At 42.6% G+C, this 12,690-nt stretch overlaps 2 protein-coding genes and 1 long non-coding RNA gene across 3 annotated transcripts; 1 reads left to right on the forward strand and 2 right to left on the reverse strand.

Annotated features, from left to right (window-relative positions):
• The first annotated feature begins 126 nt into the window (after positions 1-126).
• LOC138857434 (uncharacterized) lies at positions 127-763 on the forward strand. Its single transcript, XR_011396509.1, has 2 exons — positions 127-505; positions 586-763. It is a non-coding gene; the product is annotated as an uncharacterized lncRNA (long non-coding RNA).
• On the reverse strand, positions 415-6,246 carry LOC106618502 (uncharacterized). The gene is made up of 6 exons (XM_014236292.3): positions 5,298-6,246; positions 5,007-5,219; positions 3,312-4,358; positions 3,083-3,250; positions 2,679-3,026; positions 415-2,618 (listed from the first exon to the last, which is right to left on the reverse strand). The coding sequence occupies exons 1-6, from the start codon at positions 5,739-5,741 to the stop codon at positions 1,560-1,562; spliced, it is 3,279 nt and encodes a 1,092-aa protein (XP_014091767.3). The 5' UTR covers positions 5,742-6,246; the 3' UTR covers positions 415-1,559.
• A 3,534-nt stretch (positions 6,247-9,780) lies between these two features.
• Positions 9,781-12,463, reverse strand: phu (phurba tashi). The gene is made up of 4 exons (XM_014235653.3): positions 12,199-12,463; positions 11,744-12,087; positions 10,891-11,418; positions 9,781-10,823 (listed from the first exon to the last, which is right to left on the reverse strand). The coding sequence occupies exons 1-4, from the start codon at positions 12,269-12,271 to the stop codon at positions 10,101-10,103; spliced, it is 1,668 nt and encodes a 555-aa protein (XP_014091128.3). The 5' UTR covers positions 12,272-12,463; the 3' UTR covers positions 9,781-10,100.
• Between the last annotated feature and the right edge of the window lie 227 nt (positions 12,464-12,690).

Consider the following 12,690-nt stretch of genomic DNA (forward strand, 5'->3'; position numbering starts at 1 on the left):
GCGCTTACATGACGGTCGGACTCGACAAGGTCCATGATTTTATCGACATTTTCGACAATTGGCCTTTCAGTGCGTGCTGCATCTTTGACATCGAAATTACGCGTTATCGAAGAAAAACTGTAAAATATAGCGTATTCTCTCTTTGTTAGTGTCCATCTTTGGAAAGGATGTCTTTGACGCGCGCTCAAACAAAACTGAATCAACCAATCACAGAATTTTTTTTTCAGTATGAAAGGTTATCTTTCTAACACCATCGAGCGGAATCCGATCGGACTTATGCAACGAGAGATACAGGTAAATAACGCCATCTATTGGAAAAATAATGGATTTCGTTTTACTACACCTACATATATGTATTTTAGGCGCGCATCACTGCATTCGGTTGCAGAATATTTTACGCAATGTAAAAGCAAGTTTTTTCTTCAAAGTTTTTCAGTTTTTATTTATTAACACTTAACGAATTGCTGCGGGCATTGCACATTGTAACCAAACTGGACGGCATTTAGTGAGTATATACTAAGTGCTTACTAAAACTAAATCTAATTTACTAAATTAAGTATTTTTCTTATGCACTACATATGTTAGTTAAGACTGCTGTTGGCGTGTATAATTTTTCAATGTGCTCGTACAAGCCACACAATACAAATACAAACAAAATATAAGGTTTATTAGGCGCAAAAGCGATAGTTACAATGCCGCTTGCTGTAGCTATATGCGTAATTTCCATCAATAAAATTGCTATTTTGTTGTATTTGCGAACAAACAGCTTTTATTGTTGTTGTGTAACTTAAAAAATTTAAACGCGTTTTTCTCGAAAATGTGTTGCAAAGTCGGTTGTCTTGTTGAGCTTTCTCAAGAACTGCTCAACCGATCTTAATGAAATTTTATACAGGTCTTCGAGCTATAATTTACAAGGTCTTGCCGCGGAGTATTTTTTTTTATTCAATTACAACTATTTAAGAAAAAAAGGTCGAGCAACTCATTGGTGAAATGTTCTTGTAAAAATGTCTGCCAAAAATACAATTTTCAATTTATTTTCTTTTTGGTTTTTTTCGATTCAATACCTAGTTAATGATCTTAGTTCAAACACTTTTTTTTTTCTTTTCACATTTGATGATCCTGTCAGCAGTTCTGCTGTCGGAAGCAAATTTTTTCCGAGGCACTGCCGGAAATGACGTCGTAAGGATCGAGTTTTGAGAGTTTTCCTTCGAAAATTTCACAAAATCTTTATGAAATATGTATCTTGGGAATAATAAAAAGTTTGAATAATAAGTTTGAAATATCTAAATTTTTATATGAAAAAAAATATTGAAAATAGCGCGTTTTTTGCTCGACGACACCCATGTAACCACTTAGACAGTTTTGTTTAGGAAAAAGTTGGGCGCGAGGCAGCGCTTTAGTCTAGTTCTTTCAAAAAGTTTACGAAGTGTCTAAAAACCTAATATGCCGATCTTTTGTTGTCGCTCTTGTTGTGCACATTATTGCTATCATTGTTGTTGTTATTTTTGTAGCATTAAATCGCTGCTTTGCATATGTATGCAACACATTAGCGACAACAGCTACTTCTCTGCCAACTCTTGCATAACGCGTCCGCTCTTTTTCGCGCGCTCCAATGCAAACTCCTTCGGATGATAGCGTTTACGATGCTTATAAAGGCCGGCGAACTGCGCGAATTGCTTGCAACACATTTTGCACTTGTACCGCTTGACGCCCGTATGCAATAGCATGTGCGCATAGTAGCCTGAACCGACGCCGAAGTCCCTGCCGCAGATGGGGCACACCTTCTCGCGTACGTTCATGTGTGTGCGCATATGACGCTCACATTCGAAAGCCGTGTAGAATGCCTTGTCGCACAGCTCACACGGAAAGTCGCGTTGACCGTTATGCCGCTTCAAATGCTGATTCAGCTTACTGCCTGTGGCGTAGCCGGCGCCGCACTGCTCGCAAACGTAGGGGCGACTTTTGGTGTGTGAGCGTTCGTGCACGCGCAAAGTGGCGCCGTCAAAGAACTTCTTCGGACAGTAGGCGCACATGTATTCGCGCTGATTTGCGTGACGTTTTAGGTGGCACATGAGGTTGCGACTAAGCGTGAAGCTTATGCCGCAAATGTGGCAGACATTTTCCAGCGTGACGGTTTTCGTTTCGTGCGCTTTTCGCGACGCGTTCTGCGTGACAATCGTTTTATTTTTATTTTTACTATGCGTTTGCCGCATGTGACGCTCGATTTCGGTGTGTTTCTTAAATAGTGCGCTGCACTCCGCGCAGTTGAACGGCGCTATATGCGCGTCCAGAAAGCTTAGTAGCTGATAGTACTCGTAGCAGGGCTCATAAGTTGCGCCTCGCTGCTCGCTGGTGCAACGTCGCTCCTTCTCCAATCGATAGGTGCAGCGAAACTCCACAATGCGCTGTTTCAGCCTAAGCGGTGATATAATTATATTGTGCGCGTCACGCAGCTGGTCGCTCATCGCCTTGAAAATGTTCTGACGCAGATGCCGCCGCTTGTGGAGTGCATGATTGGTATTCCAAAGTTGCGGATGCGCGGCATACACCTCGATGATTTTCAGATTTTGTTGTTTGTTCAGCAGCAATTTTGGCGCATCGCTGCTCTGCTCAACGAGCTGTAAAGTCATTAAAAGTAAAGTGTACATAACTTCAGAAATGACATGCGACATACTCACCACTTCATTGAGAAAGGCAAAGTCATCATAGAAGCACCAACGCGTACGGCCGCCCTCCAGCTCGATGCGCTGTCGCTCGCGTCTATAATATTTGATGTAGTCGTGCATTTTGCGATGCAGCTTCACCCAAGTGTAGCGCATTTGGAAGTGCGCATTCAACTGTGCTGTTAGTTGACGCCAAACATTGCGGCGCCGCACGCGCGTTTTGAAGTCTGCATGATCGGGATCCCAAAGCAGCGGATTTTGGCGGTAGAGTTCTATCAATTTGTGCGCTTGCTCAGCCGTGAGACGCGCAAAAGACTCCGTCTCCACGGGGTGACTTGTCTCGGCATTGGGTTGTTCATCGTACTAAAGCGGTACAGTGTTTTGAATCAGCGCTTGTCAATTGTCTAACTGTTACTTACATCGCGCTGTATACCCGAGTCACCATTCGAAGAATCGTACTCCTCTGAAGCCATGTTCTCGTCAGCATTGCTCATAGCTTCAAGACTACTAACCTGGTGTATTGTTACGGCTTGTTGGTCATGTGGCGTCGATGTGCTAACTTCGAGCTCTTGTGCCTTGAAAGGTTGCTGCAATGCAGAAAAATATTTTATAAATGTCGGCTTGTAGTTATCACATGTGCGTTATTACCATTCTCGGCAGTTCTATCACCTCCAAAATTTCTATCTTATTGCTATGCCGCAATGAGCGTCGCGGTAATCTTGACTCCTTTATGCTTACATTCTGATTTTTGTCTACTTGGAGATTCTCTTGCAACATAGGCTCTTCTACGCTCCCATTGGATTGCTCTGTGGACGTGATAGCTTCGTGTAGCGTGTTCGTGGTGTCTACTACGGATTCCAATTCCATTGACTGCTTCACGCTTACATTCGGATTTCCGTTTACTTCGAAGTTCGCCTGCAACATATGCCCTTCTAGTTTCCAATTCGATGGTACCAAGGCCGCCACAGCTTCGTGTAGCTTGCTCGTAGTGTCTACTGGTTCCATCTCATTACTTTTGACCTCTAGCTCTCTTGCTTCTAACTTCGTCTCCTGCATTGTGTCCTCACTTTTCAATATTTCCTCGACCATAACCTTAAACTGTGCCGCTACAGATTTGCTTAGTTGAAGCGTCATTTCGTTAACCGTATTTTTTGCTTCGTAGTTTTCCTCGTGGCTTTCTTTGTTGCTTTCCTCGTCTGCTTGTATTGGCGCTTTGACGACGTTTAGTGCCTCATTCTCTTCGCTTCCTTCAACAACCACATCATCGCTTTCTGCAGCTTTATTGCTTATCGGCATCTTCTCTGCTCGCGTTTCTTCTGCGCCCTCACAACATTTCTTTGCATCTTTACAAATCCGCCTGCAAATCTTACACAACTGCGGCTCGATGTGCTCCCTCAAGAATTGTAAATGCGCATAGTACTCGAAGCTGCTTTCATATATTTGATCCTTCAAATGAGCTTTAAGTTCTTGCAGTTTCTCGAGGCGATAACGTTTGCGTAGCGCATTAAGTCGCCGCTGTACAGCCGCCGTTTTTAAATGGATACCAACTTTTTTTAGTTTCTGGCTGATGCTACGATAGGCATTCGCTTGTGTCTCAGGCTTTTGGCTACTGCGTACGTCTTTATGCCAGAGTTCGGGAAATTTTTCATAAATCTCTATTAATTTCTCGGTTTTGAAGCGTTTCAGTAGTGGATTCTGCAAAAAGTATTTAGGTTATCTTGGGAGCTTTGAAAAAGTTTTGGTAATATAAGCGTCTACAAGACACAAAGGCTGTTAGAACCGGCTGTAGCTCTCTGAAACTCACTTCTGTACAAATTATTCTAAACTTATGTATGTTTCTGGCATGTCTATGTAGTACTACTTATCTCTGACCTTGGACATCTGCAATAGACATGAAAACACTTAGAGTTTGGCTTGAACTGTGAGCAGTGCGGTACTGTTAGAAAGCCAGAGCGATTGTCACTTCTTCCACCTGGCCGCTTTTGCCGGACGTTGACCTTTAACCTTTTGTTTTGGACAGACCTTATTACCAACCTTATATTTCAACTGATTTCAGCTTTGAGCGCTAAGTGCCCGTCGAGGCACTCAACGTTTGGCAGAGTTTTGAGATGAGGTTCAACCTAATCAGATTTCTGTCTCAAAGGATCTACTAAAGCAGGTTCCGTTAGCACTGTCGACCAAGCCAGACCGTTAAAAACTCGAGATTTCTTAAATGTCTCATGAAATTTTATATTACTTAATGAAGTTCATAACTACTTTTAGTATTACAGAGAAAAAACGCGTTTGAGCAACTATCAAAGTTCATTTTCATACAAATAATCGTTATAATTAGCATTAACTTGCCTCAACCCGTTCCCTCACAATAGTACCCATTGTGTTTACGTGTGCGCTGTTCGCTGGCAGTTCTTCAGTTTCGCTGCTTTGCGCTCTTTCTACACACACCTCTCCGCTGCGCAGATCATTCACATTGCCACACACCCCAAACTCTGCGCCGTAAAGTAGCTCTTCAAAGGTTTCAGTAGAGCTTACTGGTATGCTGTGTTCACTTTCGAGAACCTTGATGTTGGATAAAATGAAAACCGAAAATTACTTTCAACAACAAGCCCTTTTTGCGTCGCTAGCGCGTACACTCACCGTGGCTGCATGCCATGACCTAGTTTCCGGCAAATCAGACGCCATTGATACGGTTTCCGAATCGCTGTTGTCGTCTACAAAGTGGTTGCTGTCGCTCAGTAAGTTTGTGTGGCGCTCTTCGGCTGCTGCTGAGCTATCGAGCTCCATCCATTGTTTGGGTAATAAGTCACAGCCATCCGCTGTTGTTGTTGTATCGGGCAATGAAGCGTGCGCCTCAGCCGTCCAGTCGTAATGCCAAATATCCATGTGTTCGGCGAATTCGGACAGCGTGCAAAGTGGATGCTCCTCGCAGAGCAAACATTCGATGGCGAAGAGTTCACCGACACAGTCCCAAATGAAAACTTCACCACATTTAATGCGTTGTTGGTACGCTTGTACCGTCGAAATTGTTGTTGGCGACGTAGCGACTGCGCAGGCGCCAATAGAGTCTTCCGTGAACGTCATTTATTTCGTTTTTAATTACGAACAGCAACAAAAATAATTGTTAAAAATTAACTTTCACCGCGACATGCCAGTACGTGCGCTTAGAATGTCGTCTTAACGCCGTCACACGCGTTTCGATGACGTCGCACTAACTACCAAAACTCCACACAAATAGTTGGTGAGTGACGAGAAAGCGCCACAATCACTCAGCCTATAGGAAGTTGTTCAATACGATTTCGTGCGTAAAACCCCGCAGCGCTTACAAAAATTGTCCCGTTCACGATGACAGTGCGACGATGACTACGGTCAAAGCGCTGTGCGCCAGTTGAAGCTGAGATTTGGCGTAAGCCAACAACGCGCTTATGACAAACGGAAAGCGACATCGTGCCAAGGGCCAAATGGTCGTGGCTAAAACGGGAACTGTAGCTAACACAAATGCCACACGTCGCACAACAACAGCGAAAGCAAACAAAGTGTACAAATGGAAATTCGAAATCATAACAAAACAGTGATGCTCAATACATGGCAAAGACAAATACAATAAAAAAAGAACCCACCGTACGCGGCACAAACAAACGTCTTACAAAAACATAACTGCTGGTGGCAGCAAACAGAGTTGAATGAACGCCGTGGGACGTTGTCTCAAAAGCATGTCCAACGAGAGAGAGCGCGTGTGTTGGAGAGCAGGAGAGAGTATAGTAAACAACAGGTATTTTGGTTGCTGGCTGACGGCAGCAACAGGTAGCAAGCATGCCGGCTTAAGACAACCCATGGATGCCAAACAAGCGATTGATTTCAGCGTTTGTATGTGTGTTTGTTAAAATGCCGTTTTCTAGCACGTTCGCTGCCTGTGTGTGTGTGGATGTGTGCGACGTATTCGTAAGAAGCAGGTTAATCTTATTTGTAGAATCGTTTGTATTTATTGTTGTGCGCCACAGTGTGTTACAAAATTAATGATACGTTCACATCTTACTGGATTTAAGTGCTTACACGTGAATAGTTATAGGTCGCGTCGATTGAGCTAATTTTGGGTTCAGGTTAGTCTCCAAATCGCCTTAGCTATTTTGACTATTTTCCAACGCGACCATTTCAAAATTTTTTTTAATAATTGCCATTTCTCCGCAGAGAAACATGCTCCTTCATTTGCTTGCTAAAAACGAAACTAATCCTCAAAATGAAGGCAGTTAGGTAAAATACCATTGGGCGAAAAATACCGAAGCAGTAGTTACTACTTTCGATTAAGATAAAGACAAAAACTTTTCCTAAAACTCAACAAGCCTTACAGAAACACTATTTCCTGTGAACAAAGTATAACCCAAAGAAAAGATTTTTGTCCGCTCACGGATTGTTTCCTCCAACATAACCAGCTCGCCAGCGCTATTCTTGTATCTGCTGAAGTGAAAGTAACCGCCATTGTCCAAAATTGGTACTTTCCGTCCCTGGCTTAGTGGGTTCATGGGGTCTTATCATAAATCATTGAGATTTTTTCGATTTGCCAAGACTCTTGGTTATAGAAACAGCACCGAAACTGTTGCACCTGACATCGATCTCAAATCTATTCAAATCATTCAAATAACTCTAAATGATTTTGGAGTCCAATATGTAAATTTTCGCTGTGAACCAAGTTTTCTTGGAGCTACCTATTCACTCTGCATGCTTTACCTACATATTTGTATATTTAATATGACCACTATTTGATCGCACACAGTATTCTATATGCTCGCACGAGTGTGTTTACCTGTAAGCGCACAAAAAAAGCTGTGGTGTGAAGTATTTCTCTTTTTGACTAACATCAGTCAGCTGATTTGTTTTCCTAACATAAACCGGTTGTCTGAGGCTATGACTGATCGTCCGCTCCGTTCGGAAAATGTAATCTCTTAAATGGCACTGGCTGTTTGAGAGTAAATATTTGCTTTCTGTATTAAATATTTACTTAGCCATGTGCAAATTATACATTTAAATGTGTACTATATGTATATTTGAAAGAGCATGTATGAGTAAGTGCCGCTTGGTTTGAGCTTACCGTTTTATTGATTTCTATTTAGGTATTCACTACCTAAAATGTTTACCTATTTCGCTCCTAAAAGCTAACTTCTCATACACGCGATAATGACACAATCGCTGTTGGGGACGTGACAGTGAATGTGTTAATTTCAAACGCTTATTAATTATTATAATTATTGTTTGAGGGCGTGTCGACCACCGAAGTTTGTAGCGTGTGCACTTAAATGGTAACTCTGATGATAAATAGAGGATTTCTTTAAAGAGGGTTAGATAATTAGTTCATAGCGTTAGGTTGAAGTTACTTCACATTTGAGTTTTTCCTTTGAATAGTCCCGTTATTTTATTTTCCGTGAAGTATACAGCGGAATTTGGTTCCGAAAACTCGAGTGTTTACTTGTCTGATTTCTTTTTTAATATAATTAAATAATTTCTTTAAGCCGACAACTCTTCTAAGATAGCTAGGTAAAAGATTAAAGGTGTCGATGATGATGACTGCCGACTCCACTCCACCGCAATCTGCTGCCGTAAGTTCATCGATCTGATCAAAAATTAGTATTCCTCCGAGTCGCTGTTTCTGCTGGAATTGCTTTATCTCCTTTTTTTGTTTTTTATAGTAGCGTGAAGTATCAAAAGCCGAAGTGTGAAACTTTAATCTACTAAACCTAACCTAGTTCCAATTGAAGACTCTCCTATGGAACCACCGGATTTGGTATTACTTCGTGGGAGTGCCAAGACATTCTAAGTCTTCTCTATTACACGGACTGAAGGAAGGCCAATCTGCTTTAAATGTCGCAATATAGTCATAATTAAAGCTGCTAATTTGTTGACAGCTTTCCGTTTAACAGAGAACTGACACATTAGTTTTACAGCACTTTTCCATCCTGAAAATTCCGTCGAGTGTTGTTTTTACTGTTTCTCCTTATACTTAAAAATCGTGGGCAGCGAAAAAATACGTGATCAGAGTCTTTAACGCACTCTGTCCACATCGGATAGTTCGCACTAACTTCATGCCGGAATCTGAGTAGGTAGCTTCTGAAGCACCCATCCCCACTTAGTGTGAAAATCCAAGTTCGCTTGCTGTCTGTCTATCCACGTATAGATGCGCGTTATAAGTCTGTCGATCCATGATCCTTTGGAATTATATGTCTGCGTATCCACCGTCTTTTGGATTACTTTGCGAGTTAATTTCGTAGAAAGTTGCGTTTGAACATTGAAATGAGGTCAGCTTAAAGATCAACTAATCCATATGGTGTTACTCAGCCAAACCGGAGCGCATGTTGTTTGATTTCTTCTTCCGCTACGAGCTTTGGCCTTCAGAGTCTTTAACAAATGAGATACAGCTCAAGTTTATTTCACTTCTCCGCGATGACAAACGGTATTCAAAGTAATTAATAGTTAGAGCACTCATAAAAATGGTTTAGATCCTGGTACATAGAAAAAATATTTGCACTAAATATACTTTCCATTTAATTTTTTCTTTATTTGATGATCGTTAAAAGTCCGAAATGGCTCAAGTGAGCATGAATTTTAATTTAAATTTATTCATGTTTGGTAATAAGACCATTTACACCCGCCTTGGTCGATATGTAACTTAACGGTGTTGACAATTTCTGGTTTAAGTCGGTCAGCATATCTTACTCAGCGATTCGATAGAAAGTGTAGTGTTCAACTTAAAGTTAAGCTGTTAAAAGTTATAGTTACAAATATTCTTATTCTTATTTAGAATAGTTTGCGAAGAAATTTTATTGCGGTTCTCATGCAAAGCAAGCTCGTACGTAGTGCGAGCAGGAAGATCATCGACTTCTACTTAAGGCTGGGCACTCAGTATAGAATAGTGAGACCGTGTATAGACGATATTGAGTAGTCGTAAGTTCAACGAAATCGTAATTGACTATTTTGGATTCGCCGATATTTGCTTCTCACGCCACTATTTGTATAGCTTTAGGCACAGTCGCTTTATTTTAGGTTACGTGAGCTATAAATGTGATTAGTTATGACTTCGGAAGCCCAATTTACTGCCTTAATCGCCGATATATTAATAAACAACGCTTGGATGTCGTGGGACTAAAAATTACACTTCACAAGTCATTTAGTTATTCTTTTTTTTTTAAATTCGAGAGCGCACTCTTTGTTGGTGTGCGCCCATATAAATAATTTAATTAGCTCTTTTCTTTCTAAATTAATTATACTAAAATATAAATAAGTACAAAACATTCTGTATACGACTATGAATCACACGCGCCTACACATTTAGACATGTTCATTACCTAAAACAGCAATAAATTAACTAATTGAATATTGTAGTAACTCTAATGCATCAGGTGCTCCGAAAGCAAATTCTCTTACTTTAAACTATATACCCCACGCCGTCTTCACTCAAGCCCGCCCATTTAGCAGTCCATCCGTACACGCTGTTCTTTTCACGTCGTTACCGCTCTGTAAACACGCCGCGTAGCTTATCGCATGTGGCAAATAGTTTTGCTCGTAGTTGCCGGTGAAGAGATGCGCATATGGGCCGATCGCGAATACGCCGACATCATCACCACCATGCGTCTCCGATTCGAGCGGCACCATGCTGGGGAATGGATAGTCCTTGTGTTTCATGTCGATCTTGTGCAAGTTCTTGCGTTTTATGGCGCCATTCGCTTTCAGCACGTTGTATTCGAAGCCGGGACCGTTTGCATAGCTTAGCGTCGCATAGGGTAATTGATCATCGCCCAGCTGACCGTTATTTACGCCAATAATATCGTTCTTGCGCGATGAGTAGCCCGCCACTGACATTGTGTGCGAGTGATCCGAGGTGACGACGGTGAGTGTATCGTGTACGTCGGTCCGTGCGCGCGCCAACGCGATGGCCTTATCAAATTCGGCCGTCTCATCTAATGCTTTCAAGGCGAGTGTGTCGTGATGTGCATGATCAATGCGTCCGCCCTCGACGAAGAGGAAGAAACCACGGCCATTGCTCTGACGCTCCAGTATATCCAATGCAACTGCGGTCATCTCAGCGAGTGTGGGCGTCAGCTTGGCATCCGCATCCAAATGAAAAGGCATGTGATTGGCGCCAAAGAGACCCATGACGCGTGTGGTCGAAGCGGGTAACTGTAAGTAGCGTAAGCAAACATTTGTTAGTCTTGTTATTGCGTTCCAATCGCGCAGCTGTACTTACATTCAACAGCTCATCGCGTGTTTGCGCGTAGTGTGCGTCGTTGCCATGCATAGTCAGCCATTCGTTAATCAAATTGTGTCCGTCCAGACGTTGGCCCAGCTCACCCTCTAACTCGCGCACTGTATTCGGCAGAAAATGTTTGCGTCCGCCCCCCAAGATAACATTCAATTTGCGGCCAACTTCGCCGTGCACCAGCTGTGTCGCGATGTCCGTGCAGATATGCGGATCGCCGTTATCGGATAGCACCTCCGCATCATTCTCCCAATTGCGGTTGGCAGTGTGCGCGTAAACGCCTGCGGGGGAGGCGTGCGTCACCGAAGTGGTGGTGACTAGACCCGTTGCCATGCCCTGCTTTTGTGCCCAGGCGGCAATCGAAGTGACGTGATGGAGCGTGTTGTTTTGACTCAGGCAATCGTTCGGCTCGACAGCAGCTGATACACCGATTGTGCCGTAATTCGTTTTAACGCCGCCGAGATAAGCAGTAGCCGTACAGGCGGAGTCGGCGACCTGTGTGTTGGTGCAGTAGGTCTGCAAGTGAAGTTAGAAAACTAATTAGTAATGCGAATGAAATGGTGTCTACAGGAGGGCAAAGAATACAACTGGCAACAGATAACTAAGACCTTGTGTGGTCTAATTACAACGTAGGCGCTTGTCTCTGCTATTTTGTTCGTTGATTTCATAATATTACTTATGTTAAGCGCTAGAGCTGTGCACATAGTAGGATAAGAATAATGCAGAGTACAATTTTCGCTAGTCGTTAACGTACGCTGATTTACTTTACACTCCAATATGTGCTCAGCCTAAAGCGTATATAAATAAAATCACAGTTTTGTGCAACTGCATCGACACTTACCTTACTAAGGCCCACATATGGAAAGCGTTCGAAGCTGAATTGTTTTTCTTCGCCACCCAAATATACACGTCCCGCTGTCAAAGTTGGTATGGACATGCCGTCACCCAAAAATAATATTATATTTTTAGCCAAATTGGTATTGAGCTTTGATTTCTCGGCAATCTGCTTTTCTAGTATGTTCTGTCCAACTGTGTTCCAGTAATGCGAATATTCCTCTTCCGTTTTCGGCGCGTCGAAAGTGATCAATGGCATGGCGCGTTTGCCGATGTTATGTTGTGTCGGCAACGCGGCCTTGAAATTGAAGACTGGATGCATGCGTCGCTCGCTGGGCTCATGATGTATGGCTGCGGTGTGCAAATAAATGTTTAGTGAAAGTGAAGGTGTAAAATAAAAGAAATTGAAATACGCAAAGCGCGCTTAACTGTTGTATTAGAAAAGTACAGTTGCGTACTCACCATAGCCGTGCGTCTGGCAGATTGCTAGCTGGCACGCCAAGAATATTAATGTAAAATGCCGTAAACTATACATTTTGTAGATTCTGTTTCTTTTTTAGTTAGTTTCTTTGCTATACGCTCTTGGTTTCAGCGTATTGAAATACTCCTGATTTGTAGTAGAATCTACGCTTTGCACTGCACTAAATAGCTCGCTTGGCTTAACGTTTCAACACTGACTCAATCGCTCGGCCAACTGTGGTACTTATAGTGCTGCCGCTGTCACCGCAGGCCGCGGCATAACAACGTTCTTTAGACCTCAGCGCTTATCAGTTACAATGTTGCGCGCGGGATGACTACTTGAACAGTGGACCGCTGACGATTTTATTTTTGTTATTGCTCTGCCATTGTAGGTTGGTCGCTATTGGCTGTTTATGCGCCGAGCGTGCTCGTTAGCAGACGAGCGTTGATAAACATATATATTTTTGTATCCGTGTGTGCGCGCTGATTGTTTTT

Source organism: Bactrocera oleae, chromosome 5, assembly GCF_042242935.1.
Source record: "Bactrocera oleae isolate idBacOlea1 chromosome 5, idBacOlea1, whole genome shotgun sequence".
NCBI classification, from domain to species: domain Eukaryota; kingdom Metazoa; phylum Arthropoda; class Insecta; order Diptera; family Tephritidae; genus Bactrocera; species Bactrocera oleae.

Bases quoted from the DNA above. Each gene is read 5' to 3' on its own strand.
- phu (XM_014235653.3), bottom strand. From the start codon at position 12,271: ATGTATAGTTTACGGCATTTTACATTAATATTCTTGGCGTGCCAGCTA. The intron at 12,088-12,198 runs GTGAGTACGCAA...TGCACACCGCAG, and splicing joins CTGCCAGACGCACGGCTATG to CCATACATCATGAGCCCAGC. The intron at 11,419-11,743 runs GTAAGTGTCGAT...CTTCACTTGCAG, and splicing joins CATATGTGGGCCTTAGTAAG to ACCTACTGCACCAACACACA.
- LOC106618502 (XM_014236292.3), bottom strand. From the start codon at position 5,741: ATGACGTTCACGGAAGACTCTATTGGCGCCTGCGCAGTCGCTACGTCG. The intron at 4,359-5,006 runs GCAAGTTAATGC...TACTTTTTGCAG, and splicing joins TTGTGAGGGAACGGGTTGAG to AATCCACTACTGAAACGCTT. The intron at 3,027-3,082 runs GTAAGTAACAGT...GTACCGCTTTAG, and splicing joins ACTCGGGTATACAGCGCGAT to TACGATGAACAACCCAATGC.